General features: G+C 63.7%; 1 protein-coding gene across 7 annotated transcripts in view; it reads left to right on the top strand.

Annotated features, from left to right (window-relative positions):
* Positions 1 to 3,256: 3,256 nt before the first annotated feature.
* The window catches only part of BRD1 (bromodomain containing 1), a 34,594-nt gene continuing 11,277 nt past the window's right edge, over positions 3,257 to 26,573 (top strand). For 4 of the 7 annotated variants that reach the window (XR_011255369.1, XM_069581781.1, XM_069581785.1 and 1 more), the window contains exons 1-7: positions 3,505 to 3,587; positions 6,471 to 7,848; positions 17,598 to 17,754; positions 22,041 to 22,172; positions 22,842 to 22,970; positions 23,206 to 23,518; positions 24,917 to 25,177. Coding sequence is in view for 6 of the 7 variants with exons in the window: in XM_069581781.1 (XP_069437882.1) it covers positions 6,485 to 7,848; positions 17,598 to 17,754; positions 22,041 to 22,172; positions 22,842 to 22,970; positions 23,206 to 23,518; positions 24,917 to 25,177 (2,356 nt within the window). In the remaining variant the exon portion in view is untranslated. Of the gene's footprint in view, positions 3,588 to 4,801; positions 4,875 to 6,470; positions 7,849 to 17,597; positions 17,755 to 22,040; positions 22,173 to 22,841; positions 22,971 to 23,205; positions 23,519 to 24,916; positions 25,178 to 26,573 lie in introns of those variants that run through there. The other 3 variants (XM_069581783.1, XM_069581782.1, XM_069581780.1) reach the window with 3 other exon arrangements.

Here is a 26,573-nt window from a genome sequence, read left to right as displayed (position 1 = left end):
GGAGCAGACCAGCCATGCCGCTGAATCTCTCCCAAGTAGCAGATTCCTGAGTGAAAGGAGTGATCGCTGTGGTTTGAAGCTGCCCAGTTTGGGGGTGGTTTGTTATGTGGCAATGGCTAACTGCTGCACACACCCGGTTTCTTTGAAGAATGCCACATTGTTTACAAGATAATTGTACCACCTGGAGCTCTGGCCAGCAGGGTTTGTGCTCATTCGGTGTGGTTCTAGTTTGTATTTCCAAAATCGCCAGTGAGGTTACTGGCTTCTTCCACGTTCTTCTCTGAAAGAAGACTGATGGCAGACGTGCCCATCATTCTTTCGGCTTGTCTTTCTCTAATGGGTTTGGACAGCTCTTTGTTGTGGATACGAATCAGTTGCAAGGTGTTTGTGTTGCAAATATCTTCTAGTTTTCAGTTCTTCATTCTCCTTATGGGTCTTCTGAGGAACAAAAGTCGCATGATACATGCTTTCCACCTTTTTATTTTCAATCTTGGTGATGTTTTTGGGGTGTGTTTCCCATAAGTAGTATTTAAGTGTGTCAACATTCTAATTAGAGAGTCTCTGTGTTTTAACAGATGATTTTAATTCCATCGTGTCTCTGATTACTCAGGTGTTTGAATTCATTCCTGTCGTCCAATTTTGTGTTCATTTATCATGTATTTATCTTTTTTCTCTTTTCTGCTTTTTGTTGGCACAATTTTTTTCACTTCAGTTTTCTCCTGGCTGTTTTGAAATCTACAAGTCCTATTTCCATTTTTCTCATGGAAACTTTGGAAATTTTAGGCTTTTCTTCTTTTGATTCTAAAATTTTCTTCTTGTTGCTCAGTTGCTAAGTCATGTCCAACTCTTTGTGGTCCCATGGACTGCAGCACACCAGGCTTCCCTGTCCTTCACTGTCTCCTGGAGTTTGCTTAAACTCATGTCCATGGAGTCAGTGATGCCATCCAACCATCTCATCCTCTGTCATCCCCTTCTCCTCCTGCCCTCAATCTTTCCCAGCATCAGGGTCTTTTCCAATGAGTTGCCTCTTTGAATCAGGTGGCCGAAGTACTGGAGCTTCAGCTTCAGCATCAGCATCAGTCCTTCCAGCGAGCACTCAGCGTTTGTGATACAAGAGCTGTTGGGTGCTCCTCCTTCCTGCTCCTCCCTCCTCTTTCCATAGGCCGTGTTCATCTAATGTGGGACTTTCTCTCAAGTTGTTGGATTCTCCCTGAACAGTCTAAGCTAGTTTCTTTGTGGCATCAAGGTCTCATACTTGGATTCATTTTCTAGGGCCTGTCTTTCAGTCCTTTTTGAGAGACTTGGTGTACGGATGAAGACACCTTTGTTTTGCCGTTTCACTTGAATGCTGGTTCCACTGTGCACGGAATTTTAGGTTCGGTTCTCTGAGAATGTTGACAGGTTCACCCCTTTGCCAACTGACAATCAGGTTCCATCTGATTAAAGAAAACCCTTCCCGACTGAAGGCCTCTGAGCTATTCTCTTCATCCCTGGAATTCCGGAAGGCCACTAGGACACGCCTTCCCTCCTCCTGGCATCCCCCTGGTGGTGGAGAAGCCATCCTCCTAGGCTGTCTCCAGCTTCCTGCTGGTACCCGGCTTGCCTGAGGTGGACAAGGGTGCTCATCCTCCACTGCTGCCCCCACACATCTGGACCCAGGCAGTGACATTTGCGAGAGAGGGGCCATGCGCGCGGCTCCTGCATCTGGTGTCCACTGCTGCTCCCACACATCTGGACCCAGGCAGCGACATTTGCGAGAGAGGGGCCATGCGTGCGGCTCCTGCATCTGGTGCAAATGTGGTCGGGCCCACTGCTGGGTCTGCCTCACCTCGGCCCAAGGATAAGTCTGGAGGTTGGACTTTGCTCAGGAACTCGATCTCTGGGTGGCCTTGCCTGCAGCCCTTAACCGCCCGCCAAGCCTTCGCTTTTCAACCTGAGCAGTGGCTGCACAAATTCTGGTCAGCAAAAGGCCCGGCCAGCACCCCTGTGTGGACAGGGCCAGCCTGCTGCCAATAAGGTGTTTGCCTGAAGAGCCTAAGCGTTGGCCCTGCCCTGCCTGCCCACATGGAGGAAGGTCTCCCGGGACTCCGAAGAACCCAGGCTCTGCCCTGGGAGCGTGTTTCTTCTCCTACACTGGGGCCTCCCTGGCTGCCACAGACTGGGGGCCATCTGCCGCTTGTCCCCAGGCAGGGCTGGGCTCCCTCATGGCCAAATCCTCAGGGAAACAGCCAAGCCTCTCCCTCCTCCCAAAACACTTGGGGACTCAATCTCGAGAGGAAAACTATCATGAAACCACTGAATTTTGGAGTTCAAGCCAAGGCCACAGTGGAAGCTGCCAGTGGAGACTGCGGCTAACAACCCTCAGGCCTCTGAACTAGTGCTGCTCAGGCCCCTTGTGTTCTACCTGGATCCTACAGAGGCCGTTCCCACCGCAGGCCCCCCACTCTCGGTTCCTCAGGGCTCCCGGGCTGCTTGCCCCTGTCAGTACTGGCACGCCCTGGTCTCCAGCGAGGCCTGGCCAGCCAGCGCAGGGCCCTCCAGGCTGCCGGCGGCTGTCTGCCTGGCCCAGCCCGTGTCCATCTGGCGCTCACTCTGGGCTCCCCCCGTCCTGCGGCCCCCCTCTAGATTCCCCCCAACACTCAGCGGGGCCTGCTCCATCCAGTGCTTCTGACTCCTGGACCGGCCCCCTTCATCCCCTTCCCACTCCCCTCCCAGGCTCCCCTCCAGCACCCTCTCAGATGCCCCCAGTCCTGTGTCCGCGACTCCCTCGCCCGCCCAGCGCCCCCCTCTCCTGAAGCCCGCGCCCCTTAGATGCCCCCGGCCGGTGTCCGGTGCCCCGTCGCCCGCCCGGCGCCCCCTCTCCTGAAGCCCGCGCCACTCAGATGGCCCCGGCCCGTGTGCGGTGCCCCGTCGCCCGCCCGGCGCCCCCTCAGATGCCCCCGGCCCGTGTGCGGCCCCCGTCGCCCGCCCGGCGCCCCCTCAGATGCCCCCGGCCCGTGTGCGGCCCCCGTCGCCCGCCCGGCGCCCCCTCAGATGCCCCCGGCCCGTGTGCGGTGCCCCGTCGCCCGCCCGGCGCCCCCTCTCCTGAAGCCCGCGCCCCTCGGGCGCCCCCGGCCCCAGCGCCGGCGCGCGGCCCTGCCCTCCGTCCCCTCCCCCGGCGGCGGCCGCGCGTCATGGCGGCGGCGGGCGGGGCGCGTCTCGCACGCAGCGCGCCGGGCGGAGCGCTCGCCGCATTGTTTGCTTCGCTGGGGAGCGAGCGGGCGAGCGAGCCGGCCCTGGCGTCCGAGCAGCCCCGCGCCAGCGCCCCGCCGCCCCGCCGCCGCCGCCGCCGCCGCCCGCCGCCCGCCGGCCGGGCTCCCGCGCCGGGCCTCCGCTCGGCCCCGCCGCCCGCGCGAGCCGCCGCCCGCGAGCCCGCGGCCGCCGCGCCGAGCCGGGCCGGGCCGCCGCCGCCAGGAGCCCGCGCCCAGAGCGGCGGCGGGCCGGGCCTGCGCGGCCGTTGGCGGAGGAGCCGCGGGCGCCATTAGCGCCGCCTCGGCCGCGCCGGCCCCCGCGCCCGCCGCCCGGCTCCCGCGGCCGCGGCCCCGAAGGTGAGTGCGCCGGGCGGGCCGGGGCCGCCGCCTCGCCCGCGGGCCACCGCCGCCGCCGGCCTCTCGGTGCTGGGGCCGCCGCCATGTTTGGGGCCGCCGCGGCGACGCATTGTCCGCGGGCGGCGGGGCCGGGGGAGGCCGCGGTGTGGGGGCGGCGGCGGCGGCGGGGCGGCCGGGGCCGGCGGGCGGGAGGCCGGCCTGGAGAGGCGGGGAGGGAGGGCGGCCCGGAGGCCCGGTCGGGAAGCCGGGGGGCCGGGGAGGGAGGCCGGGAGGCTTGGGAGCTCGACAGGGAGGGAGGCGAGGCCGGCGGGCGGGAGGCTGGACGGGGAGGGAGGCCGGCCGGGTTGAGAGGCCGGGGGGCCGGCGGGGAGGTCGGCCTGGCGAGGCGGGGAGGCCTGGGGGGCCGGTCTGGAGGCTGCAAGGCCAGGGAGGGAGGGCGGGCCGGGTTGAGAGGCTGAGCGGCCGGCAGGGAGGGAGGCCGGCCGACGGGGAGGCCCGGGGGTCCGGTCGGGAGGCTGCAAGGCCTGGTCGGGAGGCCGGGGGGCCGGGGAGGGAGGCCGGGCGGCTTGGGAGCTCGACAGGGAGGGAGGCGAGGCCGGCGGGCAGGAGGCTGGACGGGGAGGGAGGCCGGGCTGTGGAGGTGCCGAGGCCGCCCTGCCCGCCGCGCCTCCCGCCCGGCGAGGTGGGGGCGGCCCGGGGTCTCGGCTTCCCCGGCCGAGCGTTTGCCCGAGGGTCGCGTTATGTAACGGACGCCCTGGGCTTGTTGAGCCCGGACGGCAAACTTCCTGTTCCCGGGCCGCGCGGACCCGCGCGGCCGCCCCCTCCCGCGCCCGCGGCGGGCGGCCTCCGGGCCCCCAGGAAGAAGTGACCTGGTTGTAATTTACGGGGCACGCGCTACAGGCGGGCCCCGCTGGAGGAGCCGCCCACCGCCCGAGAAGGGTCGCGGGGGCGGCGCTGCATGCCGCCCCTGCGCGAGGGTGTTCGTGGCTTTCCTAGGGCCAGGCGGGAAAGGCGGTGTTGGAAGCTGAACCGGCCTTGGGTGCCGCGTTCCTCTCTTGTGGCCACAGGGCTTTTCAGGGGGCATTTATCAGAAGGGTCTGGAGGGTCTGTGAATGGCGTCCACGTGGGAACCTTTGTCCTGCACGGAAGCTCCAGCTGGACGGAGGTTGGAGGTTTGGAGCCTGGGGTGTAGGGGAATGGTGGCCTGGTGAGGTGGTTTGCAGAGTGACCAGCGCCTTCTTGTCCCTGTCACCATCGAGCTTTCAGATTGCAGAGCTGCAATCACCAGTAAGTGCTGTCCTTCTTGTAGCAAGTGGCCAGATACAAAGTCTCGGTCACTTCAGGAGCATGTGGGTTTTGAAGAGCCGGTTATGGTTAGTGCTGTTGGTACTGTGCTCTGGAGGAGAAAATTACACGTTTGCCTTTCCTCTGCTGAGTAACCAGCTGTGGCTTCTGCCCCACCCCAAAGGACCCCTGAGGCTGCACGGGGGGCCCTCCTGCAGGCTGGGGTGTGGACAGCAGGGGGACTTGCTCCTCTCCCCCGGAAGGGCTGGCAGGGCCAGGGCCAGTTGGGGGGCAGCTTGGCTGACTGCACCCCAGGAGTGCAGGGCTGTGGGCCCCTGGGATGTGGAGATGCAGGTGGGTTAGGGTTGGTTTGCCCACGGGCTCTCAGGCTTCCCTTTGTAGGGCATTCTTGTCAGATTTCACAGAAACATTTCTGTTTCACAAAAGAGAAGGAAAACCACAGTCGGAAGGCTCTGTCTCAAGGAATGCATCTCAGGTCGGCTGCGATTTCCTTTCAGGTGTGACAGCGCAGGCCGCTGTGTGGCACCTTTTCCTGGCCGACTCCCCAGGGCCTTGTCCGGCGGGGGGCCTTGGGCTCCACTGGGCACGAGTGTCAGCCAGTCTCGTCAGCATCACTCTGCTTCCTGTCAGTGGCGAGTGGTGGTTTGGAGTGGGGAGAGGGCACTGTCATCAGTTCCTAAGGTGTTACCCTGCTTGGCGGGTGCTGGACCAGAGTCCGGGATCGTCAGGAGAGGGAGACTGGAAGTAGAACTTGCTGGTGGCTGATGGCGGATGTCTGACAAGAGCAAGTGCTCGAAAGTCTCCATGGCCAAGGCTTTAGGCGCTTGAGCCTGTGCTGCACCCGGTAGAGAGGAGGAGCACTCTGTGGATGGCGAGGGGGTCTCTGGGTTGCCCTCACTGTGACAGGATGATGGCCCAGCACTGTGGTCAAGCCAGCAGCGAGAGGGTCCCTGAGGGGCAGGCAGGTGGCTGGAATGCGGTGGCCACTTCCGAGGCCCTGCAGGGGCTGGGTGGGGTCTCCTGGGGTGGAGCCTGCCCAGGCCAGTATGGGGCTGCCCTCATGGGTCCTGGCGCGGGCGGTGGCCTGTGCCTCAGCATGGCTGTGCAGGGTGCGTTCGTGGCGACAGTGGCGGGCTGAGGGCTCTCTCCTGAGCAGCAGCGGGGGTCAGGCAGTGGCCAGAGCCTGCAGGAGTGCAGCTCTGTGCATGTACTGTCTTGGGCTCGGGACTGTGACCCGAACTCGCGAGGGGTGTGGATCCAAGACGACCAGTGAGCTGTGGGCGTCGGCATTCTGGAGGGACTTGTCCCCGTGTGTGCCTCTGGGGGCCCTCCTGACTGCCTGCCTTCTGCTCTGGTCCTGGGAGCCCTTGGGGGGCAGTGGCCTGGTGGCAGTGGCTGGTGGCGGTTGTTGAGGTGCCTGCATGAGTCCAGGATGAGTGATTTTGGGAGCCTCGGGCAGGTTACCTGGGAGTTGTGTTTGGATTTAGTGCCAGTTGGTTCGCTCTGCGCACATGTGCTGGGTGGTTTTCACCTCTCCTGTCTTCTGCATGGCGCTCACGTGTTGTCTGTCTGTTTCAGGGAGTCAGTGCCAAATGAGGAGGAAAGGCCGAGGTCATCGCGCTGCAGCGAGGCACCCTTCCTCCCCCGGCAGCACCAAGCACTCCCCCACACGAGAGACCCTGACCTACGCTCAAGCCCAGAGGATGGTGGAGATCGAGATCGAGGGGCGCCTGCACAGGATCAGCATCTTCGACCCCCTGGAGATCATCCTGGAAGATGACCTCACCGCCCAGGAAATGAGCGAGTGCAACAGCAACAAGGAGAACAGCGAGCGGCCGCCCGTGTGCTTGAGAACTAAGCGGCACAAGAACAACCGGGTCAAGAAGAAAGGCGACGCCCCGCCTGGCGCCCACGGCGCGCCCGCCTCCGCCAGCGCCCTCCCTGAGCCCAAGGTGCGGGTGGTGGAGTACAGCCCCCCGTCGGCGCCGCGGCGGCCCCCCGTGTACTACAAGTTCGTGGAGAAGTCAGCTGAGGAGCTGGACAACGAGGTGGAGTACGACATGGACGAGGAGGACTACGCCTGGCTGGAGATCGTCAACGAGAAGCGCAGGGGCGACTGCGTGTCGGCCGTGTCGCAGAGCGTGTTCGAGTTCCTCATGGACCGCTTCGAGAAGGCCTCGCACTGCGAGAAGCAGAAGCAGGGGGAGCAGCAGTGCCTGATCGACGAGGACGCGGTGTGCTGCGTCTGCATGGACGGCGAGTGTCAGAACAGCAACGCGATCCTCTTCTGCGACATGTGCAACCTGGCGGTGCACCAGGAGTGCTACGGCGTGCCCTACATCCCCGAGGGCCAGTGGCTCTGCCGCCACTGCCTGCAGTCCCGCGCCCGGCCGGCCGACTGCGTGCTCTGCCCCAACAAGGGCGGCGCCTTCAAGAAGACGGACGACGACCGCTGGGGCCACGTGGTGTGCGCCCTGTGGATCCCCGAGGTGGGCTTCGCCAACACTGTCTTCATCGAGCCCATCGACGGCGTGCGGAACATCCCCCCCGCGCGCTGGAAGCTGACCTGCTACCTCTGCAAGCAGAAGGGCGTGGGCGCCTGCATCCAGTGCCACAAAGCCAACTGCTACACCGCCTTCCACGTGACGTGCGCCCAGCGGGCCGGCCTCTACATGAAGATGGAGCCCGTGAAGGAGCTGGCCGGCGGCGCCGCCACCTTCTCCGTCAGGAAGACCGCTTACTGTGACGTCCACACGCCCCCCGGCTGCACCCGCAGGCCTCTGAACATTTACGGGGACGTGGAGATGAAAAACGGTGTCTGTCGGAAGGAGAGCTCGGTCAAAGCGGTCAGGTCCACGTCCAAGGTCAGGAAGAAAGCCAAGAAGGCCAAGAAGACGGCCCGGGAGCCCTGCACGGCCCTGCCGCCCGTGTGTGCGCCCTACATCCCCCCGCAGAGGTGAGCGCTGCAAGGGGGCGCAGGGTCTGTGCGGGCCCGCCACGTGCCGTCTGCCCGGCCCTGACGGCCCCTCTGACGGGGGGCCTTGTTCCCGCTGCCCTTGGCGGGAGCGTGGCTGTTGTCAGAGACTCGGGTCTGAGGTGGGGCCGTGTGTGTGTGTCTGGTCTCCTCGAGGACCGGGGCCGTGTGTGTGTGTCTGGTCTCCTCGAGGCCCGGGGCCGAGCTCGCTCGGCCGCAGCCCTGCCTCGGGTGCCCAGGGGTCACTGCCCTCTCTGCCTTCCTCTCTGTGCTCACGGCAGCGTTTGGGGATCTTGTGTGGACTGAAAAAACGCACGCATTTATTTATCTGGCTGCCTCAGGTCTTAACCGCAGTGCATAGGATCCTCTGTGCTGTGTGGCCCCGAGCACGCGGGCTCCGTTGCCCTGCAGCATGTGGGGGCCCAGGTCCCCAGCCAGCGACTGTTCCTTGCACGGGGAGGCGGACTCTCGCCCGCTGGATCACCAGGGAGTCCCCTGGTGGGATGTTTGATTTGCTGAACTTGGGCAGTGTGGCCGGGTGGGGCAGACACGGTGGAGACGAGAGTGGGGCTGACGGGGACCCTGGCGGGAGACTCTGCCTGCCTTCCTGTCGGGGCACGGGCTGTCTGGTTTCCCAACCGTTTCTCTCAGATGAGCGTCGCCTGGTCAGCATGGGATTCTCTTTCTCGAGTGGTCCTGGTGGTGGGTCAGGATCCTGCCGGCCACCCCCATCTCTAGACTTGCCCCCTTCTGCTTGTCTCTCTGGCTACTGACTTGTTTTTATTTCACTGGATTTAAAAATGCTCTTGTTGGGAACACCAGGTAAGTGGCTTGGGGAATTTCTCAGCAGACCTGTGAGCACTGTGGTTTGGGAAAGCCTTAAACACAGGCTCCAGTGTTGAGGGCCCGGGGCCCTGGGACCTCCCATCAGCGGCAGAGGCAGGGAGAGCGGTTCAGGGGGCTGCGCAGGGCGGCCCATGCGGTAGGCGCAGCCAGGGACGTCCTGGCTTGTGCTAGAGGAGCAGGCACTTCCTGGGTGTTTGTTACAAGTTAGAAGTGTCCTAGGGGAGAGAAGTACGTAGATAACAGAGTCAGTAAATTCAGACAGTGAATAGAAAGCACTTACCATCCCTCTTATCTGGAGAAGACTTCTGGTAAAACCAAGTGTTTCTTTGCAAATAAGTCGGTCTGACTTTTTAAGACAGTTTCACTTGCATTTGGAGAAGGAAATGGCAACCCACTCCAGTACCCTTACCTGGAAAATCCCATGGATGGAGGAGCTTGGTATGCAAGAGTCCACGGGGTCGCAGAAAGTCGGACACGACTGAGCGAATTCACTTTGACTTCACTTGCATTTCTACGCGCGGGTTGGAAAGTATAGGATTTATATCAAGAGGTTTTGTTTAAGACCCCAAAGTTTTCAGGTTTACTAAAATCAAAGTAAATAAAAAGTTCGACTTTATAAATCGAGAAGCCAAGAGTCCAAGGTGCTGCCCTCTGTCCAGTCCCATGTGGTGCCCACTGCCCATCTGTCCTCCAGAGGGTCAGGTGCACGGCTGGGAAGCATGGGCTCCTGGGGTCGGAGGTGCTGCCTCATGGGGGCCAAGCGGAGGAGCGGCAGGCCCTTGCCCTGCCCTCCCTGGCTCAGAGCGGAGGTTAGCGATGCACCTGGGTGAGTGTGCGTGGCTGTGGGCCTTGCCGTAGTTGTCGCCCAGAGTCTGCAGAGACCCTGACGTCAGACCAGCGTGTAGGGTGTTGGGGCGGCTGGGAGGCCCAAGCTCACGACCACTGCTCTGGCCCCAGAGGGGGTCACTGGGGGCGAAACCCTGCGCTCTCCACAGCCACAGGACAGAGCTGCTGCCAGGACGGCTCAGGGGCCAGCTGCGGAGGTCTCAGAAGAGGAGGCCCCTCCCTCGGCTGAGGGGAGGGTCGGCTGAGAAGGCTGGGGGTGGTGGCGGGGACTGTGAGTGCTTCGTAGTTTGCGTGGTTTAAAAAGTTGTTTGCAAGTGAAAAAGATAGTTCAGACACACTGATTCTGAGACCGTCCTCTGCTCTCAGCAAGAGGCAGGCAGTCGGCTTAGTTTTCTCATCTTGCAGCATGTTCACACTACAAAGGCCACTTTCTTGGTGTCTAGTAACAGACCCCAGGGCAGAGGTGTGGGTGCCCTGAGCGAGCGCTCCCTCCGCGGGTAGGCCGGCTGGCTGTGTGGCTCAGCCCTGCAGCTGCTCCGCGCGCCTGGCCGCGCGGCATTGGCTCTTTGGGGAGCGCCGAGCGCGGCCCTGGCTGGGGCCCTCCTGGCCTCCCGGGCCTGCTGCTGTGAGGGCCCAGCCTGCAGCGAGCTCGGGAGCTGTGCCCGTCTGCCTGCCTGCCCCCTCTCTCCTGTTCTTCAGCTAGAGGGACTTTCTCCCCGACGTAGAAGCGGCACGTTTGAAGTTGGGGAAGACCCGAGAGGTCAGATCAGAAGGAGAGCGCGCGGGCGCTCGCCCTCTCTGCTGCCTGAGCTGGGGCCGCCGTCTGGTGAAGGGGGCCTTGTCATCGGGTGGTGCTGTCCTCCTCGGAGCCTCTGCTTCCTCACCCGCTTTCTCTGCCTTGTGCGTGAGGGCAGAGGGTGGGAGAGGCAGCCACAGGAGGACTGTCACAGGCCCGGAGAAGGGGCGTGTGGAGTTGGAGCCTCTGGGTCTCTGGGGCCATTGGGTGAGTAAAGCTCCTGCGGAGCTGCCGGTCATCTGCACTCTGGGTGCTGTGGGTGCTGCTCTGGGCATGCGGAGGGGCCGCGGCAGGTTCACGCGCTGCTGCTCGCTGTGGATGCTGCCTCACGAGCCCAGACGGGGCCCTCGCCAGGGTGGGGGCTCGGCGTCTCATCCCTAGAGGACGCGACTGAAACCCCAGGGGGGCTGGCTGGACGGCGGGGGCTCAGGGGTTGCTGGGCTCACGTGCTTAATGCTTGTTGAATGTAGCAGCGAGGAGTCTGGGCCTGAGTCTTGTTTGCCCTCTTTTCTGACAGCTAGTTCTGTCACGATCTCTAAAGTTCTGACGGGCTGTGGCCTGGGGAGACGGGGGAGCTTCGTGGCCCCACAGGTGGGAGCACTGCTCTGGGTGCCCTGTGTGTGTGGGTGCCGCCAGGCAGCCCCTAGCCGGGTCCTTGGGGAGGGGCTGTTGACAGAGCCCAGGTCGGGAGTGCGGGCTGGACCGTGGCCATGGTGCGGGGAGCCAGCTGCGAGTCTGCCCCTGCCCCACTGGGCGAGCACACAGCTGGGGGACCGTGCCGTGTGGGTGCCACGTGTCTGTGCTGACCTTCCCGTGACTTCGCTGGTTTCCCTGTACTTGAATTTGGGGTGGGGGTGTGGGGGCTGGCGGCCAGCTCCAGGCTCTGCCCCTGAGGGCCTTTGGGGGTGGGGTGGGGCCTGGGCACACGCCAGCCTATGGGTACTGAGAGTCAGTGAAGCCCAGTGTGGGGAGCCTGGCGCTTCATGGTGGCTGTGCCGCGTCTTGGGCATTTCTGAGCGCCTCTCTCGGGCTCCCGTGTGTCTGGGGCTGAAGCCAGCGCCGAGCGGGGTGCGTCCCGTGTCCCTCAGGTGTGTGGACCCCTGGCGGGCCAGGCATCCTGGGGGCGCAGAGTGGGCCCGGCGCCTAGGGTGTCTGCTGAGGACTGGGGTCTGGCAGTGCCTGCTCACGGTCCCCGTGTCTGCTTCTGCAGAGGGGGGCAGACACACGTGGACGCTTTGCTTCGCCCTGCGCTTGGGGCCTCTGCCAGGAGTGGGCCGTGGGACGGGCCCAATGCCCGTGGGGACTGGCCTCGGCATCCTGTCCCGCCTTGTTCTTTTATTAGTTTCAAGTGTTTGTTCTGAAATAACTTCGGGTTTATAAAAGGTTGCAGAAGTAGGGGGAGAGAAATCTCCCCGTCACCTCCCTTAGCCAGAGGCCCCTCTTGCTAATGGCTCACCCGTGTGCTGTCCTGAGGGCAGACCACGTGCCCCTGTGCACCTCCCAGGCGGGGGCCAGCCTCCCCAGGCGCCTTCTTGCCTGCGGCTGGGAGTCCTGCTTGGCCTCCTTGGATCAGGGTCGCCCTTAGACTGCCTGTGCCTCCCTGTGAGGACTGAAGGGCGTGCCCACCCCGTGGGGTTCTCCTCTCAGCGCTGTGGAGGGAGGTGCAGTTTTCAGAGGGTCTGCCCAGCAGGCCTGGGTGCTGAGGCGGGCATCTGCAGGCGTCAGCGTTGGTGGGGTTTCTCAGGAGAGGGGTCTCTGACCAGCTGGCTGTCACTCGCCTGCTCGGGCTCTGAGGGGCGGCGCCCGGTGCAGGCAGCTGCCTGGCTGGGGGTGGGGGGCTTCCCGCCGGGAGGCACGCACAGGCCCCCGGGGCTCCCGGCTCTGATCTGTGCAGTCGGGCAGGGGGCGCCCCAGGAACCAGCAAGGCCCAGAACTGCGCCCCTCCAGAGGCTGACTCTGGGCTTTTGGGGGCTGGCAGGGGGGCTTCTCTCATGTCCCCTGACCTCCATATCAGCTGTTCTGAAAGGGCAGGGACTGTCGTGGAGTTATAGCCAGCTGGGAAGGGAAGGTGGCTCCGCTCCCTGAGACGCCGGTGGGGCGGCCCGGGCCCTGCTCCCCCGTCTGTGGGTGTGAGGAGGGATGGGGTTTTTAAAAAACCAAGTAACGAATCCGGCTGCGCGGGCTCTGCAGTTGTGGCATCTGGGCTCGTGGCTGTGGCCTGAGGGGTCCCTGACCTTGGCCTCTGCGTGTGGAGTCTCAGCCACAGGACCGCCGGGAAGTCCCAGGGGATGGTTTTTAATGCTGTTTTCTCCCTGCTTTTCATGACTTTAATATAGAAAGTTTAACAGAAAGACACTGACAGGGATTTATCAAATGCAGCAAAAAACGTCGGCTGACACTCGTTCCTGAGAGCCCTCAGGCCCGTCAGCCCGGCCGTGGTGACACAGGCCGCTTGCCGCGCATGCGGCTGGGTCCGTCCCAGGCCTGCTTTCCCGTCCTTCGTGCCGGGGTGGCTGCTCTCCTGCCGTGGGCGTGGGCAGGCCTTGAGTGCAGCCTGTGGCCGCAGGCCCTGGCCGGCAGGGTCGGTCTCCGTGCCCTGGTTCCCCGGGCCTCCCCCTGGTTCCCTGGGGCCCTGGTCTGGCCTGTGGGAGGCTGGCCATTTGCTGTGCTCACTGCACGTCTTCCCCGCGGCGTCCCTGCTCTTGACGTCTTTAGAAGCCCTTGTCAAAGCTGGACGTTTGTGAGGCCGGAAGCGCTACCCCCGCACCCCAGCTTCGGGAGCGCTGGGCCAGCCCCCTCACCCGCCTCGTCCTTTGGGTCACTCGGAAGCACACCCCAGTCCCGTGACGTCCCCCGGGGCCTTGGCAGCGCAGCTAACAGCTCGCTTCAGAGCCCGGCCGTGCCCTGCGGCCCTGGAGTGGGTGTGTCTGGACGGCGTGTGTCTGTCTGCTCTGAAGACGCGGCGTCTGACCCTGTGGTCCTCAGCCCACACACCTGTCTTTCCTGCTGGCGGGCAGGGCCGCCACTGACTGTTCCTGCACCCCTGACCCGGAGACCGCTCTGTGGACCCCCCCGTCCCCGAGATGTCCGTCTCCTCCTGGAAGTCCGGCTCCACGCCAGCCTTCACCCTGGCCTGGGCAAGGCCCACCTTTTGCTCACTATCACCTCTCCAGTGTTTGCTGAAAGTGCACGGTTTTCTCCATAAAAATGTCCATGGAAAACTTAGTATGAGAAATAGCGTTCTCTCAAATGGGCGCGTTTGGGCGCCGTGTGGACGCAGGGTCTCTACGCTGGTGCCGCGCGTGGCAGGCTCCCTTAGGTTCTCTGTGGACGTCACGTGTGCAGTGACGGTTTGGGCGGACGTTCCCTCCGTGGGTTTCCTGTGCTTTCCCGCCGGCCTGAGTGGGTTTGGCGGGCGGGAGTGCGCAGCCCCGCCTCGGCCCCCTTCCCGGGGATCGCCTCCTGCTTCCAGGGCGCGTTTTTGCTCTGTTTCATGGCTTGTGTTTGTCACGTCTCACTTGAGTGTTCATTCCCTGAGGGCCTCGAGGTTTTCTTCTGAAAGCTTTGCAGCTATCCCTCCACCCCTGCCCCCGGCCCCGCGGCCTTGGCACTGACGGGACCTCTGGGGCGCAGACTGCTGGCCTCCCGGGTCAGGATGGCCCCGAGGCGAGGCTTCGCAGCCATGCCGTCCCTCACGTGCTGGTGTCCGAGCAGCCATTTGCCCGCTTCGTCCACGGAGCACCTCCTCCCCCAGAGACCCACAGCCACCCAGCCCCGGGGGCGTCTGTGCGGCCAGCCTGCGCGCTGTGCCTGCCTGCCTCCTATGCGCCCCCGGTCGTCCGTCAGGTTCTTGGACTTTGGAGTCGGTTTGGAGGTGGCCTGCGTGCCCCTTTCTGCCCTCCTCACTGGCATCGTCACGGGGCGCTTCCTGCCACTCGAGCGTGTCTTGTGGCCGTCTCCCTTCGCGGTTGGTGTACCCACCTGTGTGGTGAGCGCAGGCCTGGCGGGGGTCCTGGGGGGGCTGCTCGCGAGGGGCACCTCCCAGTGAGCCAGGAGTGAGTTCCAGGGCGCCAGGGCCCCGTTTCTCGTCTTTTGTCGGGGGGGCCGCAGTCTGGTCTCCGGGTGTGAGTGCTCCTTCTGGGACTTCGCTCTCTAGACCACTGGCCTCCTGCGCTCGGCCATGGACCCCGGGCCCTGGGGTGTGTCTGTGCGCGTGGCGTCTGGCCTGGCCCCACTCTCCCGCCTGGTCGGGACTCACCCAGAGGGCTGGATGCGTGTCCTCGCCTCGCCATAGTCAGCGCAGGGCTGGGTTGGCTTGATTTCCTTTTCTGATAGTGAACCTCCTCTGAAAAATGGGTTCCTTTTATTTCTTTTGGGGGTGGTAAGGAAACTTTTAAACGGCCCGTTCAGTTTCTAGGGTGATGGTTAAAGGAATGTACTTCAGCTTCTTTCTTTTCGTAATTCGGATTTGGCCAGGTACATTTTTCTACAGGCTTGTTGGGCATCTCGGTCTTCATGATACTCTTCTTTTTTTTGAATTGAGAGTTGGTTGATTGCTTTAGAAAGTGTTAGTTTCTGCTTCATTGGAAGGACTCGTGCTGAAACTCCAGTACTTTGGCCGCCTGATGCGAAGAGCTGACTCTTGGAAAAGACCCTGATGCTGGGAAAGATTGGGGGCAGGAGGAGAAGGGGGCGACAGAGGACGAGATGGTTGGATGGCATCACCGACTCAGTGGACGTGAGTTTGAGCAAACGCCGGGAGACAGTGAAGGACAGGGAAGCCTGGCTTGCTACAGCCAGTCCATGGGGTTGCAGAGAGTTGGACGTGACTTAGCAACAGAACAGTGGCAAGTTTCTGATGCGCTGCAGAGTGAGTGACATACAGTTACGCTGGTTTCACATTCTCTCCCGTTATGGTTTATTATGGGGCACTGAGTACGATTCCCTGTGCTGCACAGCAGCCACTCGTTATTTATCTGCTTTACGTCCAGTCCTCTACACGTTAACCCCAAACTCCTAGCTCATCTCTCCCCACCCCTGCCCCCTCTGGTCACTCTAAGTCTGGTCCCTGAGCCAAGCCTGCCAGTCTCTCTGTTTTGTGGATGAGTTGGTCTGTGTCGTTCAGACTGCACACGAGTGACGCAGTGTTCATCTTTGATTCAGCTCGCTCAGCGCGGCAGCCTCCAGGCCCCGTGCTGCTGCTGTGCCGCCATTTCCTGCTGATGGCTGCGTAGTATTCCCTCCCTCCCTCCCCCCTCCCTCCCTCCCCCCCTCCCCCCTCCCTCCCTCCCCCCCTCCCATCCCCCCTCCCTCCCCCCTCCCTCCCATCCCCCCTCCCTCCCCCCTCTCTCCCTCCCCCTCTCCCTCCCTCCCTCCCCCCTCTCCCTCCCCCCTCCCTCCCTCCCTCCCTCCCCCCTCCCTCCCTCCCTCCCTCCCCCCTCCCTCCCTCCCTCCCTCCCTCCTCTCCCTCCCTCCCTCCCTCCCTCCCTCCCCCTCTCCCCCTCACACACACACACACACACACACACACAGCCCATCGCTGTTGCTACTGCGCCATCCTTCCCTTTCTCGTGGCTGAGCAGCGCTGTCTCTCTCAACACCCCGCGTCCTCTCTGCCGTTCCCGGCGGCGGGCGTTTAGGTTGTCTCTCTGTCTTGGCTGCTGTGAATGGTGCTGCTTTAAAGGCACGAGGCTCACTGTCCGTTGCTCCCTGCTCCCATTCGTCTCTTCCCTGCTCTTCACAGCGAGCACGGCGCTGGGCTTGCTGAGCTTTTTGTGTGCTGCCTGGTGTCCTTCCTGGCGGCTCAGCCAGTGTCGCACGCCGAGTCCACCTTCTACCGGTGCCGCCCTTCACTGTTGCCGGAACTGCGCGTGTGTGAGAGCGCATGTCTGCGTGCGCTCCGTGTGTTAAGCTGCCTGCTCTTTGCTGGCCCTGAGTCAGGTGGCAGTCGCGGGGTGAGGGCAGACCTCAGCAGAAGGGCGCCGGCTAGGTGCCCAGGACAGACACAGCCCCTCTGCAGAGGGGGGTCTGGGGTCCCCAGCGCCTTCCGCTGGAGCCAGCACCGTGTGACTGGGCGGGCCTGTGGACGCGCTGGGTGGGGCTCGCTGTCTGCCCGGGCTGCGTGCCTGGGTGGAGCTGCCCCTCGCTGGGTTCCTCGGCCGCCAGAAGAGGCCCTGGGCAGGGCTACCCTGAGCAGCACGTGGCCTTTGGCCCCGAGGCTCGAGCTGTAGCAACTGCCTTAATGAGAAGGAGCATTGTGGGTTTGGACACAGCGGAGCCGAGGATGTCAGTACAGTTACGTATGATTTAGGAATCACACTCCTTGGAAGATGTCCTTTTAAAATTCCTTAATTTCCGCCCTGAAATGTTGATGTCCGGTGTTCTGAAAGGAAGCCGCCTGTTCCATTGGGGTTTGGTCCGCAGCCTGCATTTGTTGTCTTCAGGAGGCGTGGTTCCCAGGAGGGGCGAAGGCAGGGGCCAGAGGCCGGCCTGGGGGGTGTGAAGCCCTTTGCGTCCCCTTGTGCGTTCTTAGAATCTGTCGAGTTTTACAGTCTCTGAAACGATGGCCTTGCCACGAGGCCTGGGGGCGCTTGTGCGCACTTTTGTGGCGCGCTGACCCCGCCCTCAGCAGCTTCTGCCTCCAGTTGTCCCATTGCTTTTTGTCTTGTGGGCTCTGGGGCCCCTTGAGAGGGGCCATCCTGCAGGCCTGCTCTCACCTGGGGGAGGCTGGTGTGAGCCTGCGCAGCTCGGGGCGGGGGACACCCGGGGTCCCTGGACGCGTGACCTGAGGGCTCGGGGGGGGGGGACACCTGGAGTCCTTGGACGCGTGAGCTGAGGGCTCGGAGCGGGGGACACCCAGGGTCCCTGGACGCGTGAGCTGAGGGCTCGGAGCGGGGGACACCCAGGGTCCCTGGACGCGTGAGCTGAGGGCTCGGAGCAGGGGACACCCAGGGTCCCTGGACGCGTGAGCTGAGGGCTCGGAGCGGGGGACACCCAGGGTCCCTGGATGCGTGAGCTGAGGGCTCAGAGCAGGTGACATCTGGGGTCCCTGGACGCGTGACCTGAGTGGTGGTGGCGGGAATGCGGCCCGCGGGCAGGCGGAGCCGGGAGGCAGGTGGTGGTGGTGAGGGGGCGGGGTGTAGCCAGGGGGACGCATATGGTCTGTTGACTTCATTTCTAGTTTCCGTGATAAAGTGTCTATGTCCTGCTTCATAGCTAAACCCTGAGCTTTTCCGTGTTCTAGATTAAATAGGATTGCGAATCAGGTGGCCATTCAGCGGAAGAAGCAGTTTGTCGAGCGCGCCCACAGCTACTGGCTCCTCAAGAGGCTGTCCAGGAACGGAGCCCCGCTGCTGCGCAGACTCCAGTCCAGCCTGCAGTCCCACAGAAGCTCGCAGCAGGTACGTGGCCCGCCGGGGCGGCAGGCGGCGTTTGGCCGGGGCGGCAGGCGGAGCCTCCGTCTGAGGTGCCCCTCGGCCCCGTGGTGTGCTGTCGTTTGCTGGCCCTGCCCGCTGGGGGGTGCACGGGGGAGCCTCTGCCAGCTGAGCAGGGGGTGGGTGTGCCGGGGCCTCAGGTCAGGGACCCGTGCGCAGGAAGGGCGGCCGGGAGGGACGCGTGCCTTCCTCTCAGTAGCTGATGCAGGTTCACAGGCTGGCTGACGTTCAGAGTGCTTTTCTGAAAGGTGGGTTTAGGAAGGGAGAAGCCGTCTTTGTGAGCTGTCACAGACAAACGGGGCTTGGCCACTGCTGGAGCTGAGGGCGGGCTTCAGGGCTGAGTGGAGTCTGCTCTTCCCGTCGCCCGCGTGCAGCAGGGCTGCCTCTGCCGGTTCCCGTCGCCATTTGTGGGCCGCCCAGCCCGTTGTCCGGAAGGCTCCATGAGCCATGATGCCCAAGGGGTGCAGGGGACGCGGTGCCCCTGGGCTGGCAGGGGCTTCCCTGGCGTGGGGAACCCCCTGCTGCGTTCTGGTCGGGGCAGGCCTGCCTGGCTGGAGGCTCGGGTCCCTGGTCCCACGGCGGGCGATGGCGGCCGCCCGTTCCATCGCGTTGTCCTGAGAGCCGCTGCTTCCCCGCTCTGCGCCTTCTTCCCGCGGTTCCTGTGCGAGTCCGGGCTGTCTGCTGCCCGGCCTGGACGGAGCTCTGCCTCTTCGCCGCCTCAGGCTTGCGGTGCTGACGGCAGGTCATTCAGCATCGCGCACACGTGAATGTGCGTTTAAATAGAGAAGCTTAGATGTCTGAAGCTTGGATATCTTTCTAATGCTTTTTGAAATCCAGAGGAGTGTGACGTTTCTGGGTGACTGTGGGGTGGGCCGTGCCCCTGACCCTCCTCTGTCTCCAGGGAAGGAGGCAGCACATGGCTGTGGGGCCGCTCCTGGGATGCCGGGCGGGTCAGGTCCCCCGCCCGGCGGTCCTGGTGCCTGCAGGCACAGCTGTGCAGGCTCACCAACCCCGCCCCGCTGGGGAGGCCGAGCCCCACGCGCTAGGCCGGAGCCACCTCGGGCATGTACAGAGGGGCTGACGGGGCCGGGTGCCTGGCTCCCTGCCTCCTGCCCGCTCCGTGCAGCGTCAGGGCTGCTGGCGGCCAAGTCCAGTCTTGCTGCCCACCCTGGGGCGGGGATGCTCGTCCTGAACCTTCCGCCCCTCCTGGGCCTTTCTTGGGGAGGCCCTGTACTCCCTCTCCTCCCCGCTGGATACGGGGTTCTGTCTCCGTCAGGGCTGTGTCAGGACCTGGGCCTGTGGGCTGCAGGGCTGGCTGTGGGCTGGGGGAGTGTCCACGGGGCTGCAGGGTTGGAACCGTGGGAACTGAGGCTGGCTGGCTGGCTTAGTGCTGCCTCAGGAGCTCCAGGAAGGGGGGCAGGGCAGAGCCCGCAGGGCCTTTGGGTGCTCGGAGAGGGTGTTGGGCCTTGGGGGTAGCGAGTTAGGCAGAGGATATCTCGAGATGGGAGCAGGGAGGCCAGCTGGGGGCCTTTGTCCTCAGCCTGGTGACGGCGGAGCAGTGGGAGGTGCAGAGTGCAGAGCTGGGAGTGTGTTCTGGGGCTGGGCTGGCGGGGGGAGTTGCGTGGGGAGCAAGACCTGGGCTGAGGTTGGGGTGCGTGAGGGGCCTGCCCGCACCTCGGGAGCACACGCTCCCAGCAGTGGGTTTGAGAGCAGTCGTGTTCTCACGTCCTGCCACACATGAGGGAAATTTGTAATGATAGGAGAATTCACGCACAGGAAACAGAAGGGTCAGTTTTCTCTTGGCTGAAGGAACTGGGAGGAACCACAGAGATTCAGACTGAGGTGCAGCTGGGCTTGACCAGGGGCCAGTCCTGACTTGATGGTAGTGGGCTCAGCGGTGCAGCCCGTGTGGGCAGGGCCACGGGTGGGGGTCTGCCTGCCCCCGCCAGCCTGGAATGGCTGGGAGCGCCCCATCGCAGGGTAGGTGGGAGGGCTGCACTACCTCTTGCTTCCCACCCTGTCCTAGCGGAGGTTGGCTTTGGGGGCAACCCGTTCATGTTCCACATGGACTGTTGAAGACTTGGTGTGATTCTGATGATTTTTGAAACTTTAAAAATGCTTGATTTTAGTGTTTAACCTGACGCACTAGTCTGTGTGTCTGGGCGTCTGCCCTGAGCTGGGCCCTGGGAGAGGCTAGGTGCAGCCCTTCTCTCACAGCAGACCTTCCAGTCAGGGACGGACAGACAGACGGGATGAGCTGGGCTGGATGGGATGAGGCGCTTCGGTTGCTGGGTACTCCTGTCCCCTGCCTCCTCAGTGGTCTGGCCCCTCCGTGGTCTGTGCTGGGCCCGTGGAGCCCTGGCCTCTGTTGGTGCCCATGGTGGTTCCATCCTGCAGAGCAGGCTGGGGGCCTGCGGGCATGTGCTGGGCTGGGGGGTTGTGGCTTCTGTCCCACCCACCCTTGAGTGCTCACGTCCGCCAGCTCCCCTTGACGCGCCCTGTGGTGGGAGGGCATCCCCTGTCGCTTTCCAGGGGCTTTCGGACAGCTGGTTGTCCTGCTGAGCTGGGGCAGGGCCTCTTGCTGTCTACACCACTGCTGCTGGCGGCTTGGCAGGGTGAGATGGCTGTTCCTCAGGGTCTCCCACCCTTGCTCGTGCCCTGGGAGTAGGCCTGGTGTGTGGGGTCCTCACGCTGCAGAGCTGGCCTGCTCTGTCCCCAGCTGGGGTGCTGGTCTGGCCCAGTTGGTGTTGACCTTGTGGGGTGGGGGGGTTCTGTCTGCCTCGCTTCTAGGCACTGGGTGTGCTCCCCTCCTTCCACGGGGGAACGATGGCTGGGTTGCAGACAGTGTCCTCAGAGCTCTCTTGATAGCTGACTGAAACCGGAAATGACTGCAGCACTCCCCCAGTGTATGGAGCCTTCCCGGATTGGTTTCACGTAGGAATTAGACTGCTCTTGTAGAGTCAGAAAGGCAGGCCCTTCTGTACACAAAAGGTGTGGGGCTTGGCCAGGTCCTCCCCGCAGGTTCCTGCTTGGTGGGGGCACTGTGTCGGAGGCAGGGCCTGTGCTCCTGCAGCCAGCGGCAGGCACAGCAGGAGGGCGCCAGCGGTTTCTGGGGCTTAACTGCTCTCCTGTGTCTCATGGGCCACCAGCTGAACGTCCTTCGAGCTGGTATTTTCAGTGTCTGTTTCAAACTGACGGAAGAGATGATTTCAGATGCTCTCGGGAAATTTGGTTTTCTGAGCCCACTGTTTAATGTATTTACTGGCCTTGTTTATACAGCTGATGTTACTGTTAACTCCTGTTTGATGTCTGAGAATTTTAAATAACGTAAAAACAAGCCGGTGATTGGAATCCGGTAGAGCTGGAGGATGCTGGTGGAGGGGAGACTCAGGCCTGGCTCCTTCCCTGCGTCCAGCCTCCTGGGTGGGCCCATCTGCTGCCTTCCCCAGTAGAGCGAGAGGGGCCTTGCAACTCTGGCCACGGGATTTTTGCCTTCAGACCCTGAGGTCCTGGAACGCAGCGCCAGCCTTAGTCAGGGTCGATCCTCTCAGAGCAGAGTGCTCCTTGCTGCCAGGGTTCGGGGTTTGCACTGGGATAGGGGTTGGGGGCCGCGGACGCAGCCAGATGGCTGCCCTGTTACAGCTCGCTCTGGATGGAGGTGGGCCTCAAGGGGCAGAGGAGGCTGAGTGCGGAGCGTTCTGGAAAGCGGTGCCTGCGCTGCCGCAGCCGGAGCAGGCCCATGGCGGTGGCGGCCGCGGCGGCGGGGCGGCAGGGAAGGGGAGCCTCATGCGTGAGGTTGGACTCGGCTTCCAAGTGGCCTTGACCGAGAGGGCCCCAGACTCCCCAGACTCCCGACAGGAGCCGTAGTGGGGGGTGTGGGAGGAGCTGTGGTGGGACAGCCTTCAGGTGCACTGAGAGGCCCGCACGTGCAGCGGTGGGAGGGTAGGCCCCTGGGGCTGGGGGCGGGCAGCCCTGAGCCCTTCCAGGAGGCTCTGAGGACCCCAGGTCCTGGGCAGAGCTCGGGGAGGGACGGGAGTGAGGCCGGGGGTGCAGGCATTGGCGGTGGGGTGCCGGCGGAAGCGCTCTGCGCCCTGGCCCCACCCCCGCCACAGCGCTGGCCTGGAGATGAACCAGCGACGGGCGAGCTTGTCCTGGGAGGAGGCTTCCCGGGGAGGAGGCGAGGGGCTGAGCCGCGGAGCCTTACCCGTGTGTGTCTGTGTGGGGGAAAAGGCCGACTCCATTCTTTTTCTCAGAGAGAGAACGATGAGGAGATTCAAGCTGCCAAAGAGAAGCTCAAGTACTGGCAGCGGCTTCGGCACGACTTGGAGCGCGCCCGCCTGCTCATCGAGCTTCTGCGCAAGCGCGAGAAGCTCAAGCGGGAGCAGGTGAGGCTGCGGGGGCGGGGCGTCCTGGGGAAGGGGCGGGGCGTCCTGGGGAAGGGGCGGGGCGTCCTGGGGAAGGGGCGGGGCGTCCTGGGGAAGGGGCGGGGCGTCCTGGGGAAGGGGCGGGGCGTCCTGGGGAAGGGGCGGGGCGTCCTGGGGAAGGGGCGGGGCGTCCTGGGGAAGGGGCGGGGCGTCCTGGGGAAGGGGCGGGGCGTCCTGGGGAAGGGGCGGGGCGTCCTGGGGAAGGGGCGGGGCGTCCTGGGGAAGGGGCGGGGCGTCCTGGGGAAGGGGCGGGGCGTCCTGGGGAAGGGGCGGGGCGTCCCGGGGAAGGGGCGGGGCGTCCCGGGGAAGGGGCGGGGCGTCCCGGGGAAGGGGCAGCTTGTGCTAGGCCCACAGTCCTTGCCCTGGCTTCCTCTGAGTGGTCCTCTCTGGTGAGGGGTGCTGGTGGCTTTAGGGGCTGACACCGATCTCTGCCGTGAAGTAGACTGGCTGGGGTGGGGTGTGGTGTTCAGTGGGTCCCAGGAGGTGTGAGCAGGAGGGTGATACTGTATGCTTGTGCCTTTAATGTGGACCTCCATGGGCCCCTGGATGGTGCCGCACCCTCGAGGTGGGAGGTGGCTCCTCAGAGGGCGCATCCCCTCGGGCGCTGAGCCCTGGTGCACTGGCCCCCAGGTGAAGGTGGAGCAGATGGCCTTGGAGCTGCGCCTGACCCCGCTCACCGTGCTGCTGCGCTCGGTGCTGGACCAGCTGCAGGAGAAGGACCCGGCCCGCATATTTGCCCAGCCAGTGAGCCTCAAGGAGGTAGGTGTCCTCGCCTCCTGTGCCGGCCTCCCTCGGGTCTGCAGTGGCCCAGGGGATGTGGAGGACCCCTCCCAGTGTGTGCGTGTCCGGCCAGAGGAGCTGGGCTGCCCTGCGGTACTGCGTGAGCATGGAGTGTGCCTGCGTGTGTATGTATGTACACGACAGGTGTCCTGGTTGCGTGGAGTGTGTGACTCTGGTTGTGTCTGTAAACGGTTGCTTTGTTCCCTGAACCCAGGTCCCGGATTATCTGGATCACATCAAACGCCCCATGGACTTTGCCACAATGCGGAAGCGGCTAGAAGCACAGGGGTACCGGACTCTCAGGGAGCTGGAAGAGGACTTTGACCTCATCGTGGACAACTGCATGAAGTACAACGCGAAGGACACAGTGTTCTACCGGGCCGCTGTGCGGCTGCGTGACCAGGGCGGCGTGGTGCTCAGGCAGGCCCGGCGCCAGGCGGACAGCGTCGGCTTCGACGAGGCCTCGGGGATGCACCTGCCCGAGCGGCCGCCCCCGGCCCCTCGGCGGCCTTTCTCCTGGGACGAGGGTGAGCACGGCCGTCCAGGAGCAGGTGCTGGGGCACTTTCCCTGATGCTGAAGTGCAGGCTCAGGAGGCGGGATGCGAGCTGCATGCTGGCTTGAGGTTTCCTAGGAGCCCCGTGAGGACTTGTGTTCGCATCCTATCTTTAACCTGGTACACCTGATTATTGTGGTTTTAATGTGAAAGTGACCCAGGAACGGCAGGGTTGCTCTCAATGGCTTCTCCTCTGTGTGCCATGTAGCGTGGATCTTACCCTCAGCGCATCTTTGCTGAGAGCATCCACGTTTCAGGTGCCCACTTGAGAGGCACGTGAGCCGTGGGCCCGAGTGGGACAGCAGGCCGCCCTGATACAGACCAGGGAGCAGTGTCACTCGGGCTGTGTGTGCAGGAGGGCCTGGGGGCCTGTGAGGACGTCCTGTGGCAGAGGAAGCCCCTCACGAGGGATCAGGGAACAGGTGCAGGCCCTCCGTGCTGGTCCCCCCGCCCCACCTCACGAGGCGGCCTCGGGAGGGGCGCCGTGTCTGCTGGCTCTCCCAGGCCCCCGGAAGCAGGCCTGCCTCCTCCCCACCCGAGCGCTCTGGGTCGGGAAGGGGTGCCAGCCTCGCGGGAAGTGGCCAGGCGGGGCACCGTGAGTCCATTTCTGCGCCCAGGTTTTCACGAAGGATGGACTGGGGCGAGAAGTACGCCCCCTCTGTGTCCCCTCTGTGCTTGGGCAGCCCCAGGCCCCTCCCTGTAGTGTCTTCTGCCTGAGGGGCTTTCGGATGAGATGGGATTTCTTGCTGTGGACCCTCCTGTCTGTGGCATTCTGTTAGGACGCATTTTTACTTGGTTCCCTGTACTGGCGTCTTGCTCTTCTCATGATGAGGCGGGTGCTCTAGGGAGAGGTTTGCCTGTGGGGCCAGAGGCTTCTCCGTGTCTGATGGCCGCGCTGCCGTGGCTTTTGTCCCGGTTCTGTTTGCAGGAGACTGTAGACTCGCTTAGTCTCTTAGCCGCTTCTCACTGATTCACGGTAGTTTACTTCATACGTGTTGGTGTTTGGCTGAAATTTATTTTGTTGAGGATTTTTCTTATAAATATATCCCAGACTCCAAATTACCTGTGAACTTTGCAGCCCAGTTTAAAAAAAGCCACATAACAACCTGGCACTGAGACTCAGGCTCAGACGCACGTGGCCCCGAGCTGGTGCCCCTGGCGAGTCTGGACCTCTTTCCGGCCTTTCTTCGCCTGGGCGCCTGGTCTTGGTGGGAGGGCTCAGCGGCCCTGGGCGCGGCCCCGGCCCCTGTGTCTGCCAGTGGTGCCCAGCCGGTAGGCGCCATGAGAGGGTAGGGCCCTGGGGTCCCTGGGGAGGTGGTCTCAGGTTGGCGGCGCCCATGTGGCGACTGATGGCCGTGTCTCTGCCTCCAGTGGACAGGTTGCTGAACCCGGCCAACAGGGCCCACATGGTCCTGGAGGAGCAGCTGAGGGAGCTACTGGACATGCTGGACCTCACGTGTGCCATGAAGTCCAGTGGGTCACGGAGCAAACGGGCCAAGCTGCTGAAGAAGGAGATTGCCATCCTGCGGAGCAAGCTGAGCCAGCAGCACAGCCAGCCCCCGGCCGCGGAGTCAGGTACTGCAGGCTCGGAAGAGGACGGTGCTCCGCGGGGGCAGGAGGCCGCGGAGGAAGGTAAGCGCTCGGAGACGCTCCGGGCTGAGGCTGGGGTAGTCCTGTCTGCGCCGCATTTGGCCGCTTAAAAACGTTGGGGGTGAAATGAGGTTTGTTTCTCGAGCACGGTTCAGGTTGTCCACAGCCTTGCAGAGCGGTCAGAGAGTGAGGGGCTGGTGTGCCAGGAGGCGTGGCCGTGTGCTGGGGCGGGAACGTGGAGCAGTCTCCCAGCAGGTGCCCAGTAACCCGGCGAGGCTGCGCGTGGGGAGGACCGTCTCAGCTCCTCTCCCAGGGCAGCAGGGCCCTCCAGTGGCCCCGTGCCCCTGTGGGTGGGACGCGCGTGGGGGCCGCTTCCTGGGGACAGCCCAGGCTCAGCCTGGGCTCCTGGAGGTGCCCTTCAGGTGCCCTTTGGGCGGGTGGAGCGTTGCCCCCTCCTGCCCTCCTCTCCTCACTTGAGAGTTGGGCGTTTCAGGCAGCAGCACAGGCGGTGGGGTCAGGCTCCCTCCCTGCACGGCTCTTAGCAGCTGTGTGTGGTCTTTCTGAATTTTTACGACTTTGTCCAAATAAGAACAACAAAGTGGTTAACGAAAGGACATAGAAAGCTGCTCTACTGCTCACCCTTTGAAAAGGACCGAGGTCTCTGCAGGTGTGTGCTGGCCTTGGGGCCCTGCCGTGTCCTGGCAGTGATGCTACGTCTCTCTCTGTGGTGCCCGTGAGCGGGTGGACTGCTCTGGTCCGGTGGTGTCCTGCAGTCCAGCTGCCTGAGGAGCAGCGGGTAGGACCTGGATCCCCAAGCTTTCTCTGCTCGGAGAGGGTGGCCGTGCGGTGGGGCGGGGCCCCTCGTGGTGCCCTCTGCCTGGGTGGCTGTGTGCCAGCTGCAGGCTCTGGAGCGTCCCTGCTCGGGGGCGGGACTCGCGCTTGGACTGTAGAGTCCGGGGCCTCCCTGCCATCAGCGCAGTGGCCCTGCCTGTGGGTTTGGTTCCAAGCAGCCCTTCTCCCAGGGGCCTTCGGCAGCCAGGTCTCGCTGGGCTCCCCGACGGTGCCCCCCTGTGCCCTCGGGGTTCTCAGGGTATAGGACGGCCCCTCCTGCCAGCCACCCCTGCTGCCCCCACTGCCCCTCGGGGTGAGGGCGTGCATGTCCCTTCTTGGGGGAGAACGGGCCACCAGGTTGGTGTTACCATCGCCCCAGCAGTGGGGCGGCTTCTCTGAGCTCTCCCGCTATGCGGGTGTCCCGTGGGCCCCTCATGCTGCTTTTGGGGTTGGGCGCACGTTAGAGGAAGCCAGCGTAGTGGTCTGAGCGGGGCCAGCTGGAAGGGGCGTGTGGGAGGAGCGATGTGGTGGAGGTGGCTGGCCAGCGGCACGGGCGGGGGTGCCCCCAGTGAGGCGACAGACATCAGCGTTGGGGGGGTGTCTGTGA

Source organism: Ovis canadensis, chromosome 3 (genome assembly GCF_042477335.2).
Source record: "Ovis canadensis isolate MfBH-ARS-UI-01 breed Bighorn chromosome 3, ARS-UI_OviCan_v2, whole genome shotgun sequence".
Lineage (NCBI taxonomy): Eukaryota > Metazoa > Chordata > Mammalia > Artiodactyla > Bovidae > Ovis > Ovis canadensis.
This window is presented reverse-complemented; position numbering and strand designations above follow the sequence as displayed.